This window comes from Phaethon aethereus (genome assembly GCF_964289735.1).
Source record: "Phaethon aethereus genome assembly, chromosome: 9".
NCBI classification, from domain to species: Eukaryota; Metazoa; Chordata; class Aves; order Phaethontiformes; family Phaethontidae; genus Phaethon; species Phaethon aethereus.
The window spans coordinates 12256806-12276584 of record NC_138585.1 but is presented as its reverse complement, the minus strand read 5'-3'; the positions used below and the strand labels follow the sequence as shown (position 1 = coordinate 12276584).

General features: G+C 43.3%; 1 protein-coding gene across 2 annotated transcripts in view; it reads right to left on the bottom strand.

Moving 5' to 3' along the window:
* Positions 1-10199, bottom strand: part of U2SURP (U2 snRNP associated SURP domain containing) — a 45031-nt gene extending 34832 nt beyond the window's left edge. For both annotated transcript variants that reach the window (XM_082003849.1, XM_082003850.1), the window contains exons 1-3: positions 10137-10199; positions 3423-3470; positions 383-481 (exon numbers count right to left, since the gene is read on the bottom strand). In XM_082003849.1, coding sequence (XP_081859975.1) covers positions 383-481; positions 3423-3470; positions 10137-10181 — 192 coding nt within the window. In that variant the 5' untranslated portion in view covers positions 10182-10199. The remainder of the gene's footprint in view (positions 1-382; positions 482-3422; positions 3471-10136) is intronic.
* Positions 10200-19779: the final 9580 nt, after the last annotated feature.

Sequence of the window (19779 nt, the reverse complement as noted above, 5' to 3'; positions counted from 1 at the left end):
AAACAATTTCAGAGACAACAGGTACTCTAATTACTGAAATCCAATGATACAGAGCAAACGAAGAACAGAAAATAACCTGAGGTGATGGCTGTCTTCATTTTGAGCAATATATCAATGGATTGTCATAATCCAATATTTCAGTAAGCCAGAGAACTTGATTTCTCACACAGAGGAAGAGAGAAGCAAGCTTCTCTCTATCTTAATGCCATGTATGCCAAGAACAAATTGAACATGTAAAATACAATTCACTTTCTTAAAAAGATGCAATTCTACAATTGTCAAAATAAAAATAAAGGAATTTGGTGACAAAGCTGGTTGTAATCGAAAAACAAACTTATTTCAGCTTTGCATACAAAATGAAATTTCCTTTGTATACCATTACCTTCTTCTTCAATTCTTCTTGCTCCTTCTTGCTCAGAGTCCGTTTGGCAGCACTCATTTTGCCAATACTGAATGCTTTAAGTTTGCTTTCCATTAGAGGCTGCAAAAGGAGTAAGAAAACAAATGTGAAACTGTTAGAAAAACAGTGAAAATATTGTTACTCTTTACTTGGTCTAGATCAGAAACTTTATACCTGAAGTGAGTTAACCTAAACAAAACAAAACAAAAGGCTGCCTGTACTTCTGTCTGAACTTGACATTATCTAATACACCAAAAAATGTTTGTTAAAAACAAATAATCCTTGGTTTAATGAGAAAGCTTTTAATACACCATTCAAATGCAGCTGAAATCTGAAAGGTACTTGCAAAAAAAAAAAAAAAAAAAGGTACCAAAAAAAGCTCGACCTGGCTGAAAATAGGAGCATTGGCAAATGCGGATAGTGTGGAGGGAAAGAGCCTGGAGGTCTTATCAAGACACAACATACAGTTTCTAAACCTTTGGAAATATATGCTTTGCACTACAGTTCCTTTTTGGTCATTGCAATTTCCAGAAGAAAAAAAAGGTTCTAAAAGCTTTTCTTACTATTTTGGCCAGAAAAATGTCTGCACAAAGTTGAACAGGTGTAACCAAAGAACAAAACGGACGCTAAATTTCAGTTTTACTTCAAGGTTACATGTACTATTTTTGCTTGAAGAAGAAAATGCTTCTTGAGGTATAAATGAAACAAAAGACCTCACATTTAGCTCCTAGATTCTTTCTATTTTAAGCAGTTTAACCCCCATTCCTCCCTTCTTGAAACCCTCATGAAGGAAGGACTTCACATAACAGTCACTTTTTGAGAGTATGGAATTAGAATTCTTAGAATTCTATTTAGGTAGTTAATGGATGGTAAAGCATTGAGAAGGGACAGACAACAGGATGAAGACCACATTCAAAAGACATGGGCAAAGGGAAGGAAAGGAGAGAAAAAAAGATAAGGAACTTCTCTGAAAACTCCTATCTTAACACAGTAATTCATAAGGAATCAGCACAAGCACAAGAAAAAAAAGCCCCAAAAGGCTAAAATATAAGCTATTAGCCTTTATCGTCAAAATATTTTGGATGCTCTTACACAGTGCACAGTGATGCTTAAAACTACCACTTTTGCAATGACAGTTCTTTAAAAAAAATCAGTTCAATTTAATAAAACATCGAGACAAATAAGGTGACCAACTTAACTGTTGTATTATTAAAAAATTTCGGAGGCCAACTGCAAAAAGACTTTCCTTTAGGAATAATCTTCTTTGTAAAGGGTTTTATTTTTAGTATCAGCTTCCTATTCATAATCTTTTACATAAGAAAAAGCACTATGAAAAACAACTGTTTCTAATACTTTCAGTTTATAATCCTTGTTTATTATCACAAACACCCTTAGATTTGTTTCAAGCATGTGACCAAAACAGTTCCTATTTCTTTGAAAAATGTTTCCTACTTCATCATTAAAAGGAAAACTACCAGTTACAAATTAGTGCAGCATTTTCTGTGGAGTTATGTGGTTTATGACACTGTTTGTCAACATGAGCCACTGTCATCGGTTTATCAGGAGCTTTTCATGCATCTGTGTTTTTAGACTTAATAAAAATCCAGTTTTCCTGTTGTCTGAACAACAGCTAGTATTTCAGTATCACAGACAATATACAACCTTGGCAAAACATGGGCACAGCAATGCAGGCAAAACAAATACCACCCTCCTACCCAAAGCTCACCCTGTCATCAGAAAATAATCTCTCCCAGTAATGCTACAGGATACCTGCCAATCAGCCACATGAATGTATCTTCTAGTGACATAAGGGAAGCAGCTGTAAGATAACAAGAGTTCTGGCACGAAGGTCTCCTCAGTTTAGAAAGGGTCTCAGGAAAAAAAAAAAACAAAACAAAACCCAATGCCTTCAAAGTGGCTGGCGCAATTTAAAGGTAATAGGATTGAACTAATTTATGCCTGCTAGTTACACTCCAGTAGGCAATTATAACATTATTATTAACCATATGCAGCTTCACAGAATTCCTAGCAGAGCTATACAAAACTTGAAGGCCTTCCTCCTTCAAAAAAAATGGAAAATACAGTGAAAAGGGTAACACAAATGATGGAAGCAAAGAGAAAACTTCTAACTCAGTAATCAGATCACTGTATGAAAGCAAACCACCACTAAACATAACGTTGCACTGACTATAAGGCACAAAGTACTGAAGTCCCAGTTCCATGGACAACAGAAAATATTCAAAAAGAGATTTAAGAGTAATTTTGCAAATTGTGGCAAGTAAAGCAAATCAATAAAAAGACCTACTTCTTTATGAAAAGTTTCTGTTATCACAACTTGAATAATGTTATCTTACAAGCAATTTAACAGCTGGTAATTTATTTTTTTCATATACAAAAATTTAAATCTTGAAGAAAATTTAACCATAGAATGAACTGTCCGGTATTAATGCTCTGTTTGGCTCTTGCTGCGTGTTTTCGTTTCAGCTCAGAAATACGTAGGCCTTCAAACAACGTACCAACCACATGACCAGGCAAAAGTCTCTTGAGGGTAGGAGAGAAAGATTAGGTAACTATTCTTACCTTTTGCCTTAGGTATATTTTATTAGAAAGAAAAATAAAGGATTAAATTAGGGCCACACTATCTCACTTTTGAGAAGCCAGCTGTACAAAAAGACACTTTAATACACAGTGACTCTTTGATTAATCACCCCGTACTTTGAACTATTCCTCAGTGTAAGAGATAAACATACGGGTCCTTACAGCTTCCTCCTCTTCAAGTAGCTATTATGAATGCAATACCAGGCAGCAGAGCTTCCTACACTAGTAGTTGTTTGAAAGTTTTAAGGAATATTTTTAAACCTGAAAATCAATGGTTCATTTACAAACACCTACAGATTAGATACCCAGCAGACCAGACTCTGCCTGCAGCAAGCAGTCTTCTTCAGAGAACAGGCCTATTTTGAGTTTATGGGTTTGTTTGGGGGTTGGTTTTTTTGTTTGTTTTTAAATATTTTGGACTTACATGTGTATCAGCAGATCCAGTGGTGTGTACTGCATCTGGCACTCTGACCTGAAGAGAGAATGAAGAGGAGGTGAAGCACAGAAAAAGAAACAGACAAACTACCTTTGGGTTTTTTTAATTCAGTTCTTCAAATGTGATTTTCATTTCAACTTAAATGCCTAAATTAATTAAAATTAAAGGCTGTTAAAGATTACATGAAGTACTTGATTATATTTGCCTTACTGTAAAATAATTTCCAAAACTGCTCTTAATATGCTGCGCATAGATGAAAGCTGGCCACCTCAAGAACACTAATTTAAATCCAATTTGTGAGTATGTACTAATTAACATTATTACTTTATACTGTAACCAAACTTTAACACGTAAACCAGCATATACAGAAAATCTGCATAGGATTTTTAAAATCAGGTTTTTAAACGAATTTAAGTGGTGGAGAACACTCCAACAAGCAGGACTGAGCACATTTTTAAATTACGTAACACCCAAATTCCAGAAAACCTCATTGACATAACATCTACTATCAAGACATAACTGCCTGACACAAAATTCATATCTAAATTGAAATTTAAAAATCAAAATTAAACATTTCCATTAGCTCAAATCTGTTCATTAGTAAAAAACATCAGTACTTCTCCTTATTACGAGGAATTTATAGTTTCTACCAGAAATAGGAATAAACGGTGCTCATCTCCAGTCTTCCAAAACAGACAAGCACCTAGAAGATAACTTACTAGAACTTGTTTTCATTTTGCATCATGCTTTTTCATCAACTAAGATAAAGACATTTATCTTTGGATAAGTATATTTTACAGTCAAAGCAATTTTAAAAAATGGTAGGTAGCACTTACAAGAACCAGAACTGGTTTTACCTTCCACAAAGGGGGGAAAACACAAACAAAAAACGTAATTATGTCTTACTCTCAAATACCTCCCAAATCCACTTACCTGCAACGCTACACATTACTTACAAGGCGTACCTTTGCTGAGAAGTTAATAAAAAGTTTAGTTAACTTGTACCAGTAGTAGTTCATTATGATACATGTGGAAGCAAATATCAAAAGCATCTTTTACTAATACTGCTTCCTGCAAACTTTTCCTCTGTATTTGGTGCTGGATTTTTTTGTGATTCAAAACTGCCTATGGCACTCAAATTAGCAGCTTAAGGAAACCCGTCCTCCCCCAGAGAGTTTATGAATGTATAGCACAACATCACACAAATAAAAGACAGACACAGTGCAAAAGAATTTCAGAGCTTGAAAACTGCATTCTTCCTGCTGCCAGCTGCCACCCTGCAGCAATCAACACACTAGTTACAATTCCACCCTTAAAATAAAAAAAAATTAGACCTGCAGTTAAAAAGATAAATCTCAAAGATGGGCTGATACAATGCCATCTGCCTTTGTGTACTGACTAGTCAAGACCTAGTACTGCTTGGGGAAAGGAGGTTGTTTGGCAACAGCAAAATGAAGTGACCATTTCCCAATTCTCCACATCCATTTCATTTACAGGAGTTTTGTAAAGCAACACCTTCCAACAGGGGTGGGTGCTGAAGCTTCTTACCAGGAGGACAGTAAACAAGGCATCACACAGTAACAAACAGTACAAACACTCAGTACCATGACACTTAAGACACAATATCCTGAGAAAGAACATTCAAAAAAGTAGCAAACACTAAATCTGTTTTTCCAGCAACAGAGCAGATGATACTGCTTGGAAAGGATTTCAATGTGTGGTAGCACGCAGAGATTCTGCAGGCTAACACTGGGAAAGCAGGCCAATGATGAAAAAAGTGCAAGTCGCTGAGCTAGAAGTACAGCGGCGCTCCCCAACCCACCAACAGGGACCGTGGCACTGAGGAGCAAGCCACCCCAAACGTTAGCTGAGCAACAGAATTTCTGCTAAGGTGGACTCTGAAAACTTCTAAAAGCAGTTTTAGCTTTTAGACCAACTTTATCCCACAGCAACTAGCAGCCTTGCAGAGACACGTTATCCTCCTGCTTAAACAATTCTTATTTTGAAGGTCTTCCCTTCCCATCTATAAATTTGGTTCATACCTTTGGTATCGCTTCTGACCATCCAAGCAACTGTACCCACAAAGCACAAGATTAAATGATTCTTGACAAAAATACACATTGCTATCTGCCAGTTTCTAAATAGCAGTTATTAAAAAAAACTAATTCTCACAGCACTGCACTTTGCATCCACCTGCACAACCTTGACAAAAGAGGCAATTTTCTTTCCTAGGAGTTACAGCAGCTGAGTTGTCTCCGCAGAATCAGTGTCTTTCTAACATCCATAGAGAGGAGCATTTCAGAAGATGTTGCCCACCTGTGTTGAAACCTGGAACAGGATTTTTTTTTCATCTTCTCATCATGTTAAGTAGCTCAACTGAACTAACTGTTGAAAGAAACATAGCCAAAGCTCTGTCCTGCACCTGATTATGTCTTGAGATGGGAAGATTGCTCCTTCATGTTCAAAACACTGACAGAAAAAAATGTAATGAGTCCATCTTTCAATCATTGCCAGCATAAACAATCTACACATGCCCTCTTACTCCCAATTCACTGCCTCTACTACTCTACATGAAACTTATCCTCCCCCCGCCCCGATTATTTTCTGGCTGGATCACTTTCATTGAACATGTGCCTCAAAGAATTGTGCCAGCAGAAGTGAAGTAGCAATGCAGGCTCTTGAAACGGCATTCCAGTAAAATATGGCCCTTTCAAACCACAGTCTTGGAGGTCAGGTCACTCAAAGCTCCATTACAGAGTCTAGGAGTCTAGCCAAGTTTATTCAACCCTCAAAAGAAGCAGGGAGTGGGGGGGTGTAAAATCTTCAGCGGGCCATACAAGTGAGGTTTATGAAAAATTCCTATCAGAAAGTCAAAGCAGATTCTGATGTTCAAATTTTCTTGCAGCTTCCAACAAAAACAGAGAAAGACAACCTATCTCCCAAATCTTCCTTCCTGTCAGCAGTGCAAGTGCCCACAAATCCAGCTCTTCAAATTTAACTACCTCTAGGTAAAACTGGCATGATTGTGTTATTTCACAAATATTTAAAATATGCTGTATAATAAGCAAACTATTTTTTTTAATTGATACTGATGCCATTTAGTAAAACAAAGAGCAACAAAAGCACAAAAGCTGCCAATAAAGCCCAGGAGGAGGCAATCTGTGGCTTTCCAAATGCTGAAGGTTATTTTTTACAGCTGTACAGGCTACAACATAAATAAAAGCCCTGCACTTGCAAAAACTAATAGCTTTAGGGTAAAGTGTTTATGAGAAACTAGTGTAAGATATTCTCGCCTGTTAAAATCCAAAGGCAGGGAGGTTTCCAGCCCAACTTATTTTTTTTATTCTTCCTTTCTCTAGCAAACTCTCTAGAAAACAAATGCTTGCAAACATCTACAAATTCTTTTTCTAGCTAATCTATTTACTCTTTACATTTACTGGAATAGTGTGTATTAATATTATTCACTATTTAAATAGACATCACTTGCAGACACAAAAGTAAATGGAAAATGGTTTTCTCCAGAGTACTTGCAAGGAATGCTATTCCATTACAAACTTAAACTCAGATGAACAGGAGCTGACATTTAATTTTCTACTGCTAGAGACGAAATGAGAAGTACACCTCCTTTTATGTTTCCATCAACAGAGGAATGCACTTATGCCTCCTGCTCCCAGTCACCAGTTGAACAACAATACAGGGCAAGTTAAAGATGACTAGTTTCACCATCCTGCAGAATGCTGCATCTAACCGGAATTCATCACACTTAAAGATTTGACATTGCCACACGTCATACCCTTTAACCTATGAAGGAAAGCTATCCATTCACCAGCGAGTAATCACTGTTCTTCAACATTTAATTAAGACATAACTTACTCAAAAACCTGAGAAATTTAAGATTTTTAGAATTTTTTAAGATCCTTTAAATGTTGTTAAAATGTTTTTTAGAATGAAAAAGGGAGACTTAGTTTGGTCCAAGTGGATAACCTCTTCTGCTACACGGTACCAAATTTGTACAGTATTATATGTAAGCGCAGTGGACATGCAATATAGTCACTATTCTCAAAACATAAAACAAGAAAATGGCAGAGTCACTGAGCAGCCAATATTTCAGTACATCAAGATAATAATTGAACATAATCAGTATCTGCCATTTCAGAATCATATCCTACACTGACATCCTGTGCAGTCTTGGGCAACCTCTATTTTCTCTTTCTTAATTTTGTCCTTCTTTCCTATTTAGATTTCTGGAACTCTCAAGCACATATCTTGCTATCCTAATCTCAAAGTGACAAAGGAATAGATGATGCTTTTGCAACACATTCCACATCAGAGACTCTCAAACTTGTTTAGAAGCTGACAGCATCATAAAAGCAGCTACCACCACACCAACACAGGCAATGGGTGCTCCTGGACCTGTACCACCTCCAGTGATGGTTTTCAAAGAGTGAATCAAGCAGATAATGGCTAAGTGAAATAAGCTCGATTTTACACTATAAAACAAAATAACTGGCTAGACGTTCAAAGTCAGTACTTGGACACTACGACCAAAGGACAAACACCACACATTCTGAAGGGAAAAACCGTATCTTACTGTAAATGTTAAAGCCTTCGACTGCTAGGCCACAGCTCTTCATAGAGCACAGAAAATAAAATGGCGCTGTGTCTTCCCAGGAGGTCAGCTAGAAGCCAGCAAAGGCACATCTGGGAATTGCCACTGAAACATATCCTACAAAGTCTATGAGACACATTTGTTTTGCAAGTACAACTACTCCTCTAACCCGCAAATACAATGCACCAAATGAAATGGAGCCTAAAACTTCGATTTTGATATGTAAGTAAATGACTCTTAAATTATTAAAAAAGTCAAAACATTTTGATAAATAATTGTGTAAAATGGTTATTTTCTTAGATTGTTAAACCATAACCATTTTCATACAGAGCCAACTAAAAAGACACATTTTTATCCTTGCATTAGTAAATTAATTACAAAAAATAAGAAACATACTAATTTCAGTACCATTATGTCATACTTCTTTCTGCAGACATCTGAAAAGTATCCCTATGGATATACATATTGCAAGGATTCATGAAATGAAAAAAAAAAGACACCACATACACCACTTTACGTTCTCTAGTAGTCCCACCGACTTCAACGGGATGGATGACTTTGTATAAAGAGTTAAGTGTCTGCACATACCTCTACAGAACTGACATCTAGAACAGAAAGCAATTCTTATAAATTAATTATTATTGTATATTAAAAAAAAGAGTATCATCAGCACAGAAATAGTAAACAACAAAACAAAAAAGCTTATGATGTAACTGTAAAAAGAAATGGATCACATCTGGGTGGGTTTTGTGTACTATGTTATCAGTTGCAGTAATCAATAATTAAATTATTAGTCTATGTCTAATTATAATTGAAATCCCAAAATGTGTTATTCCCTGGAAGCCACTCTCTGTAAATTAAGACCTACTTTACTACTGAAGTTTTCTGTCCAGCTCTTACTTGCAGTTGCAAGCCAAAAGCAAGGACCAAAAAAATGTTTCCTGGCAATATTTGGAATAGGGAAGGGAAATAAAAATAAAACTCGCAAAGGCTCTTGGTAACTACATTTCAGCTAGTTTCCTAGCAGGAAAAAAAAAAAAAATTGTATTTTAGCTCAATACAAATATGGGTAAAAATTATTAATCTATGTAGCACTGGAAATTCCTGAACCAAAATGTGACTTCTCCCTTGACTGATTTACACACTCACAAAAGAAAAACCATCAAAACTGGAAGATTTACATAATTCAGGCCTAAAACCTGCTAGAAGGCTGCGTGAAAGGAATTGTCACTAATCACTAATCCTCAAAGCGTCAGCTGCCAATGCGACCCCCAAAACACATCTCACTCTCTACTCTCTTGGCGGGAGGGGAATGCTCAGACAGCAGGCAGCTCTGGGCTGTTATGACCCGCAGCCAGCCAGACGCTAGTTTCAGCGCACAGCTCTGGACAAGTCGTCCAGAGCTCCTGCGCTGCCTGGACTTCTGGTCTGCAAATCCAACAATTCCAGGAAGTAAATCGGGAACAGCGAAAAGAGCAGGGAACGCCATGGCGAATTCGGGAAATTTGTAATTTCATCGCAAATCAAAATAAGAGATTCGCTCTCAAATTACCGTTTTCTTACACAATGGTAAGTTGGAAACTAAGCCCACGGCGGGGATCACAGAACTCCCAGCACGAGCGAAATTGAACGCCTCCACGGGAACGGGCAAGACTCGAGCATTAACTAACCGTCTCCATCCGAAACCGAGGATGTGCCGGTTAGAGCAGGCCGGCCCGCGCCTGCAGCGCGCTCCCCCGCGACCCCGCTCCCCCGCCCCCGCATCCCTCCGCCGCGGGCACAGAGACGTCGAAGAGGCCGCTGCCAACAGCCCGGGATAGAGGCGTGCCCGGGCCGGTTCCGCGGAGTGGGGATGCCCCGCGAGAGGCCCGGGCCCTCCGGCCCCGCCGCGCCACCCCCTTCCCGCCTCCCCACCCCCTCCCGGGGCCCGCAATCACCCCGGGCAGAGAGCAGGGACGGAGCAGGCCGCGCCGCCCGCGCCTCGCCGCCCCGCCACTCCCGGGCCCCGCCGCCGCGCAGGCAGGCAGCGGCCGTGCCCCGCGGCGGCGGAGCGGGCTGGCGGGGCCGCGGACCGCCCCGCGGAACGGCCTCACCTTCCCACTGGCTTTCTGCGAGCCGCTGGGTGCCTTGTCCGCCATCTTGCCTCTCCCCTCGCTCAGCCCTAGCGGCGAGGAAGCGAGCACCGATCCCACCGAGCCGGCGAGCGGAGGGCGGGAAGCCGATGGCCGAGCCACCGATGGGGCGGCCTCCACCCGGGCGGGGCGGGGCCTGGCCCCGTGTCCCGCTCCTCAGCGGAGCGGTGGGGGCAGCGCGGGCGGTGTGCTGGCGGCGCGGCCGCGCGCCTCGCCCGCAGCCGCCTGCCTCGGGCCGTGCCTGCGTCCCTCCCGCGTTTCTTGCTCTCACGTTAGCAGAAGAGAACCCACGTGAAGTCGCTAGGCGACCCAAATCTGCCTAGCAACCAGCCGCGGTGAGGCAGGCAGCGACAGGCGGCCAGCGGCGGGAGCCCGCGCCCGCCCGACATCCCCCGGTCCCTCGGTGGCCGCCTGGGGCACAGCGCAGGCGCGGGCCGCGCGGCTGAGCGCTGCCCCGTGAGGCGGCAGCAGCTCTTCCGCCCGCCTGAGGGACACACGGGCCCGCGGGAGAAACCCCAACGCGAGAGGTCGGCATGGAATCATGGAATCAGAAAATCCGTGGGCTGGAAGGGGCCTTTTAAGGCCATCTAGCCCAGCCCCCCTGCAGTGAGCAGGGACATCTTCAACCGGAGCAGGTTGCTCGGAGCCCTGTCCAACCTGACCTGGGATATTTCCAGGGATGGGGCATCTACCGCCTCTCTGGGAAACCTGTGCCAAGGTGTCACCACCCTCACTGGGAAAAATTTCTTCCTTGTATCTAGTGTAAATGTGCCTTCTTGTAGTTTAAAACCTTGTCCAACGCTACAGGCCCAGGCACAAAGCACTGACCTGCGCTGCCAGAGCCCCTGGGAGAGGAGAGGAACGTACAGATCAGACAGAGCCTTTTTTAATCACCAGATGTTCTCCTACAAGACATTAGCAGGTGACAGCTGGGAACAGCTCAGGCTGTCCACCAGTTAACCTCCTCCTTGCTGTCACCACAGGCACGATGAGGTGAGCAGTAGCCAGACTCAGCTGAGGGCGCTGGGAAGGCCCGTGGGGCGGGTGGTGCGCGTGTCCCGCGGGGCATGTGGTGTGGGAATGCCCAGAGTGCTCTCGGTGCACACCAAGGGCCCAAAAATGTGTTTTAGATGGGAAGGCCTCACCCAGGATCAGGCTGGGCAGGATGGACAGTGTTGTGCAGCTGCAGAGCCCCATGCTTCGGCCATTCTGCACAGCTCTCCTCATCCACTGATCCACATCCGTAGGCATTGAGCAGTGTCTGGTCATACAGCTTGGAGGCAGGGCTTGCCCCTAAACATCTAGCAAAGTGAAATAGAAAGCATGCTGTTTAGAACAACCTTAAACTGCTAGATAAATCGAGAACAACCCAGGAATAAATAGCAAAAAGGACAGCATAGCAAATCCTCCATTACTGGGTTTGATAGCATACCATCACAGCAACTTTACTGAACATTGCTTAACTACACAGTATACCCAGATGTCACATTGCATTATCAGGACTCTTGCATTCCTGTGCATTTATGGATTTTCACCATAATGTGGAAGATGCTGGGGTTGAGATAATCACACACAGAATCAATAATACTTAAGGAAAAGACAGTAGATACACAGGAATTAATGAAAGCTTTAAATCCACCAACTCCTGACACCCACTGCCCTGTGAGTGACGGGAGGGAGCAGGGCCTACGCTAATAACCATACTTGTCAGCAAAGCATGAAGTGGGAGCTTCCAGAAGAGGCAAAAAGAAACTAAAAAGAGAGGGTGAGAAGAAGTAGCATGAGGATGAGGAGGGCAGAGGCAACCGCAGAGGATGGGAAGTTTAGAGAAGAGGGCAAAACCCTGAGGAAACCTGGCCTGCTGCAGGTGTGCGTCCAGCTGTGCGGGGAGACGGTCTGATGAGAGCATGTTGCTCTGCCAGTAGCTACCTTTAGGGTGAAGGTTTAGCTGTGAGCCTTTTCATGGCTACCGTCATAGTACAGGTGCTGACGCTGGCTGTCACGTAGATCAGAACAGGACTGAATAGGCTGGTTAGTGGAAGAAACACTACAGTGTTACGAAAATTAATACTCAGGAGCTGGAGAAAAGGAGAAAAGTCTCCCTCAAAGCCAGAAAACGCGGTCAGTACGTACGACCAGCAGCGCAGGCAAAAGTAAAAACTGTCTACAACCATTTCTTGTTCTTTATGTAAAGAGCAGCTTCTCACGGATAGCGGGGAGCTGGGGAAAGGCTGCCCTTCGCGGCCGGCCGTGCTCGCTCCGGCAGAGGGCAGGGCCAGCCCGCCACCGGGCACCAGGCACCAGGCACCACCCGCCCTGCTCAGGCAGCTGCTCCCCAGCTGCCCCCCTCGGCACGCCTTGGGTGACATTTTTACATTGGTATGATTTCTACTTCCTAAGTCACACAAAAAATAGCAAAATAATAAACAGTAATCATCATTCTGTAGATGCAAATTGCTTTATGCTGCAATCAAGTGAGCGGTTGACCAGACAGTGCTGCTGCAACTAAGAAAAAGGTGAGGCAGGCAGAGGAGTCATGTGGCAGAAATAGGCATTTCTCCCTGCATTTCAAGCCTCCTTCCACCGTTTGTAAAACAACCATCCAAAAATTTTCTGGTTGGCAGCTAAGGATCAAGAGATGTCAGATGTTTATTGCGCTCCCTTCAGCAATAAGCAATTGCAGCAGTAAGTGTTTGCTACAGCTACAGCTGACAGAGTACCTTACCTTCTAGGATCTTGCCTTCCCCTCTGGAGGATGGCCCTCCATTGCAGCCACCTGCACAGCTTTCTGTGTGCACCCCAAGGCATTGCACAGATTTGAAGTGGAATCACTGCTGGCTTGGAGGGAAGGAGGAAGAAATAAAACCCACTCCTTGACAGCAGGATTTGAGGATAATTCCATCAGCCTGTTTAGGATTTGTTGAGCTCCAAACTTGCCCATAGAGGAGCTCTTCCACAGGAAGGAATGATGTTGGCCAAGGAGCTTTAGAGATGGATTAGACAGGTTCTTATTGCTTCAGAATCCAAGTCACGTCCTTCTCTTCCCCCATCTCTCTCACTTTTTCCTTGAGAGCCACTTCACCAGCTTGCAGAGGTCAGGATTAGTGTCATTCATGACCCGCTTTTGGATTTTTTTTACATGTTAGTGGAAACAAGTGCAGCAATGAGTTGGAAGCAGACCAGCTGGGGAACTTGTACCAGATAGAAGGAGCCACAGGAGGAGACACTAGATGCTGCCCAGCTCTCGTGGGACTGCATTAATAAACCTGATATGAAAGAAAGACTGACACTTCTGGATAAAACGCAAACATCTAGCTGGAAAGAGGAGCAGGCCCTTGGATGCTAGAGTTTTGGGGCCACTAATGTTTAGAAAGTTTGTGCTCCATTTGGCCTCAATCCCTTTATTTAATCCACCTCATTAATCCTTTTTAATTATCCACCTCATTGTTTAAATCCTCTGCTTACTGCTCAGCCTCTATGCTCTTTTATAATTAATAAACTGCACAAAATTAAGAGCATCACGATCCAGAGCATGCTGTGAAAAACAGGACAGAGTTTCAAAGGTCATCTCTGAAGAAATTTTTTCAGAATGAACTGTACTCCCAAATCTGTGCTGTTTATAACACACTGTAATAGTAAAGTAGCACTCATGTAGTTAGTGAATGACAACACATCAGTGCCTTGGGCTTACTGGGAGAGGAAGGGAAGGGAGGAGAGAGAGAAGGAAAGGAAGCAGCAAGATGCAGAAATCTATGGAGAATTAATGGTGGAAAGGGTAGGCTAGTAATGTTAAAAAGGAAATATTAGACATTTTTCATTATAATGCAGTAGGTCTGGTTGCATGCAGACCTGGGAGTTGTTTATTAACTGTTGTTACAATGACAGATATCATTACACAATATACCAGGGAAAATCATGAATTATCATAAATAATTAACACTAAGCTACATTAAGTAAACCACACGCTGCTGTGCATTACCCTTGTCTTTGTGACTGTTTTTTCCCCACTTTCAGAGGACAGCTCTCGCTTGCTCTCACCCCAAGCCAGAGCACAGATGAACTGCTGCAATCCTTTTGGAAAGGTGGGTGTGAGGGAAGGGCAGAGAAAAGATTTAAAGTGCTAGGGAAGTTGCCTACCCTGTAGCAGAGGAGGCATATTTGAGGGCATGATGTGGGCAGATCGGGAGCGGAATCAAGCGTAGCTGCTGGGCGTACAGGTTTGTGACCCTGTGAGTCATTGCATGCTCTCAGTAGTGGTTCAGGGATCCCTAAAGCCACAGGCTGTGCGGGCTGTTTCTCCACTGCCTAGGCAGCAGTCTTCCAGCTTCTTCTCCCTTATTCCACCCTCCATCTCCCCCCACCCCTGGGACTGCAAACCGCTAGGCAAGGATTCTCAGCACAGGTGGATGCACGCTCCCCGGGTACTCGTGTGTTGCCAGGAAGCTACGGGTGTGCAGCAGCGGGGAGAGGGCAGAGGTGCGATGAGAGGCAGGCAGCACGCAGCTGGATTACAGACAGCCTGGACTGAATTGAGATGCTTTAGCAGGCACCCTCCAGAATAACAAAAAAGAGCCGGAGAGGGCCATTTGGATCCAAGGTTCCCAGCAGCCTGGCCTTGTTGCTACTGCTCTGTCTCCCGGCTGGAGCCGTCTCTGTGTTGCTCCATCTCTCAGTGCTGGTGCCCCACCTTCCCTCAGCTGCGAGTCCTGCTCTAGTCCTTCCCTTCAGCAGCAGCTTTCCCTTCCAGGATCCCACTGCTCTCCTGGGACACGTATCTTATTGGGGAGCCTGGAGTCTTTCTTCCCCTGGGACTCGTGAAGCAGTGAGGCCCATTACGCAAACCAGTCACAGGGGCAACACCTGACTTGTACTGTCTGGCTGAGAAAGGTCAGTAATTTGCAGTGTATTTTCCAGGCTTTATTGTGAGTATCAAATGAAGGCTTAATTCCAGAAGTTCTCCTGCAGTCTCTTGTCAGAGAGAATTAGCCTCTGTGGCTGGAATCCAGATGTGCAAATTTATCAGCTGTTTAAAAGCATGGAAATTCACGATGAGTGCAACAGCAGCCTTTCCTTTGTCCATACCAAGAGTCCCTCCTTTCCTTACTAACAGTGAGTAGCAATTTGTGCTCTGGAAAACACTCTCACGCAGCACATAACAAACCAAAAAAATTCCTTAGCCATGCATTTTGTAAGTGAGAGTTCAGCCCTGCAACCCTTGCAAAGGACAAGTGGTACTTGAGCCCCTGGTAGGTGGGACAGTGGGGGGTTCCAACCACGGAAAACATACATGAAACATGGATACACCCAACATGCTATTCTTCATCCCAGTGAAACTACTTTCACTGCAATACTTAGGTTCACATTTGCTGCTTTCCAAAGAAACACAAGTTCCACCAGTAATCTTTCAAAACCAAGAACTTAAAAAAGACAACAACCAAACATTCAGAGAAATTTTCTTAAAAAGTGAAGTGTTGTTTCCCAGTTTGCTGTGTTTAGAGGTTTTTCCAGATTATTTCAGATTGGTTTTATCTCTGGTTTTTAAAGCATAAAGAGCATAAACCTGAAAATATTCAACTTGAACATAAAGAGGGCAGAAAATTAGAAACTCCTGGTGAGAGGTTAAAATCAACATTGCTATGCAACCATGGCGGTGTTGGTTATTGTTGTTTCCTTTACCATATCTAGCTTTTTTCACCTCCAAGTGAGGCTTTAAAATACAACTATCACTTTCACTTTTCTTTATCTATGAAGGAATTACATTTATAAAGTATAATTGTCCCTAATTAGTTACTCAAGAACAAGAAAATGATGCAAGGATTCCTGTTCACCCAGTCTGAAAAAGATGGTTGGGTAGAATCTCTAAAGGCAAGTTAATCTCTTCAGTATTAGATCAAAGTACCTCCTCCGTTATTACAGAAGGTTGTAATCAATGCAGTAGAAAGTTACCCACCTAGATATTATTTTTGCAAGATTGATACACACTTGGAAAAGGATTAAAAAAAAAAATTCACATACAACAAAAGGACCATGTTTGTACATTTGTGCATCTGTTAAGATGGTCTCCCAGAGAAACGGCAAGCATGAGCTACATTAGACAAAGTTAGATGAGGCTGAAGCCTCTCTTCCTTTAACACCTGGTCTTTTTGAGTACACAGAACCAAATCTGCCCTCACTCATGGTCAGTGGGATTCCACAGAAGATGTCAGAACAGAATCAGATTTACTAAAGAGATTTTAGTGAAGAAGAACAAGAATCCAGAGCAAAGAAAGAGGTTAAGTGTTTTTACTCAGATAAAACTCTTATTAAGAAAGAAATTAGTAAGATCTGTCTTGGAGATGAAAATATAAAAAGGAAAAAGAAATGAAAGAGAGATAGAGAGAGTTGTATGGTAAAAGATTTTATCAGGCAAGAGCTCAAGACTGATGTTTGCCAGTGTAAGTGGGTTGAATTGGGTGAGGCTGAAGGTGTATCTTCAAAAGCATCTTAAATCTTCCAAACACCACCGTTGCTTGTTCAGGAGACAACTTTCTCTCTAGTGGTAGATTTAAGTTAATTTCTTTACTCACTCAGAAGGGCAACAGATAATAGGAGGGCTAAGTACAACCCTAGTTGTACTAACAACTAGTGTGCTGAGTATCTTAGAGTGTGAAAGATAAAATTATCTTCTTTTTTTTTTCCCTAAGTAAAAGGCATAATTTCATTGGGGAAGGTTGAAGTAATTGAGAGTATCTTATAGAGCTTTTGATATTTCTGACAAAATGATACCTTGTGAAAGGACTTCAACAATGAATAAACCAAAAGTTTAACATAGAAACAAACCCAAATATGGTATTTTGGCACATCTTTTTCTTTGAGTCTTCAGCCAGCACTGATTAACATTATCTTCCATTACTCACCTCATTAGGCAGTGCCTTCATCAGTGTTCTAAGAGTCTTCTCAAAGGTTATTTGGAGAGAAAGCCTGCAGAAAATTCTACACATGCTAGAAGAAACCCGGGTATATGCTGACCATGCCCTTCTAAATATAAACCCTTGTTTAGAGAAATGCACTGAGGCTTCTTCATGCACTACATTATGTGGACTCCTCTCCGTGACCTCCAAGTGCCCTGACTTTCCCTTGCCTACCATGTAATAGTCATGTAATACTAATCTTGATGGACTATGTATGAACAAGATACTATTTTGAGGTTGTAAGTGCTTTAAATTGTAAGATTCCCAGTACACTACTCCACAGCTGGCTTGGGAATGGAATAATTAACTCAATGTAAAGATGTATGCAGTTGCCTTTATGAAAGCCCAGTCTGTCCTCAGAGACCATTCTGCCCTGTGAGGAGATAGCCTTGGAAAAAAGCAAAAGAACCAGACTGTTAGTAATGAGTTTCATTAATGTGTCTGCTAAAGCTACATTTGCTGCCACTTGGCAATGATTTGAACTGTGATCTTCAGAAGCTCTGAGATCTCCGTGGCACTTTCTGTGAGACCCAGGTTACGCACACATGACATCAGCAGAGCACCTGGGACATGCCAAAGCTGGTACCCTGCACAAAGGCAGAGAAAATAAAATGTATGTTTATTTTACACTGTTTGTATTTATCCATAGCACAGTCTTAACAGGTAAACCCACCAGGGACAAAGCAAACACTATTAGATAGCTACCATGGGCCTGGGCTTCCTCCAGAGGAGCCGGCATGTACAAGTCTCTCAAGTGATTCTCGGCTCTGCAAAGCAGAAAGCCCCCATCCCCCTAAATATTATTTTAAGATATCTCAAAATATTACAGGAAGTGAGAAATTTCTAGACATTTATCTTCTCTGCAGTGTTAGTGCATTATCTCCGCCAATACTCAGCCAGTCCAGTGGCCACCAGGGCTGTGTCAGTCTTGAACCACAAGCACACCCCACCTGCTCCTCCCAGCCTGGGCTGCCCCCCGTAAAAACACAAACCCAGGAAGCCGGGCGATACCCCAGTACGCTCCGAGGCGAGAGGGCTGAATGCCTCCCACATCCCAGAAAGTCTGGAGGTTGTAGGAAAGTCAGAACACGTCAAACGAGCCCTGCTGCCGCTGCGAGGCCAGCAGTTCCCAATCAACGGCGGATGCTGTTGTTCTTTAGACACCATCTGTTGCAACAGCTGCTGGTGGCTTTCCAACCGGCTCTTTAGCGCAGGTCTAAAACCAGATTGCTCCCAGTCAGCCACCTCTCCTTAACTAACCTTGACGAGGGAGGCTGAGGATCACGGTCACTTTGGTCCTCTTCCCTAAGGCCTGCAATGGCACCACCATAAACTAAAGTCTCACTTAGGTACTGGGAGAAACGATCGCCACAGCCCTACTGGGAGCACCTGCATGTGGTGTGGTGTGAGCAGGCGAGGGGAGGACATATCTTCTAGCTAACAGCCCCCTCACCACCAGGTGCATCTGCAGTGATGCAGCAAACAGTCCAGCATCTGGCCTGTCTCTTCTTCGGGGTGGCCTCTCTAGTGCAGAGCAGCCCCATGAGAAGTCTGGCCTCTACCAGAAGCTGAGCCGTTTTCATTTAGTCCCCAAAAGCCTTAAATCCTTTCCCTAAATCACACACGGCAGAGCCCACAGTGAGTGGGGCCCTGCTCGCTCCTGGTGCGGCTGCAGCTCACTGCGGGCGCATTACGCAAAGCCCTGTCAGTCGCTCCTCGAGGAGCGTCTAGTTGGTCCGTCCTCGCGTGCCACCGGGCACCGCCTCTACAGCACATGGACACCAGAGCACATGAGGCCCGTTATCTAAAAAATAAGTCTCTTAGTTTAATATTTTACTCTTCCCCTTGACTTTTCAGCACTGTTCAGTTGTGTTTCTTTTCCTAGCAGGACTCCTGTGCAACTTTTATGAAGACTATAAGCAAAGCCACCAGGCTGCCCTAATTCAGATAGTTCTGAAAAATCAGTATTTTTACTGTGATGAAAAATGCATTGAAAATCACTTTCAGCAACGCATTTTTAATACTTTTTTGTGCCAGTTTTTAAAAACCCATTTCTGATTACCTCATTGTTTAGAAGATTTTTCATGTTGTCATGATTCACCACTGAATAGAAGATTTTTATTAAAAAAAAAATCTTTGAGCGGCATGTCCTAATTCCACTGGACCTCGGTTTACACCGTATGACCATACATACACGTCTGAGTATCACCGTGTAACACAGACACGGGAAGACCTAGAGCTGTCAGATGTTTAAGACCATCTGAAAACAAGCAGAAAGGAAACACGTCGGAACAGTGGAGAACAGGTCCGTGCCCTGGCTCCCGCCGGCGCCCACAGGAGTTACTTGCATTTCTGCGCTGCCTTCCATTCACCTCAGACGCGTTAAGGTACAGTAACACCCGTACAGGGCTTTTCCCGGTATTTTTATATTCCGATTATGTAACTGTGCTGCTTGCATAACCGCACCGCCGATAAACGCAGGATTTGTCTACGGATCCACACGGAGCAGCTCCTGCCCGCCCGTCGCCGAGTCCCGCTCCCAGGCGCCCCGCGTGGGGCGCGGAGGCGAGGTGGGTGCCGTGTGTCAGCGGGACGTACGGCCTCCGCAGCCCGGGCGGGGACCCTTAGCCCAAAATAACGTTGGCATTCATGGC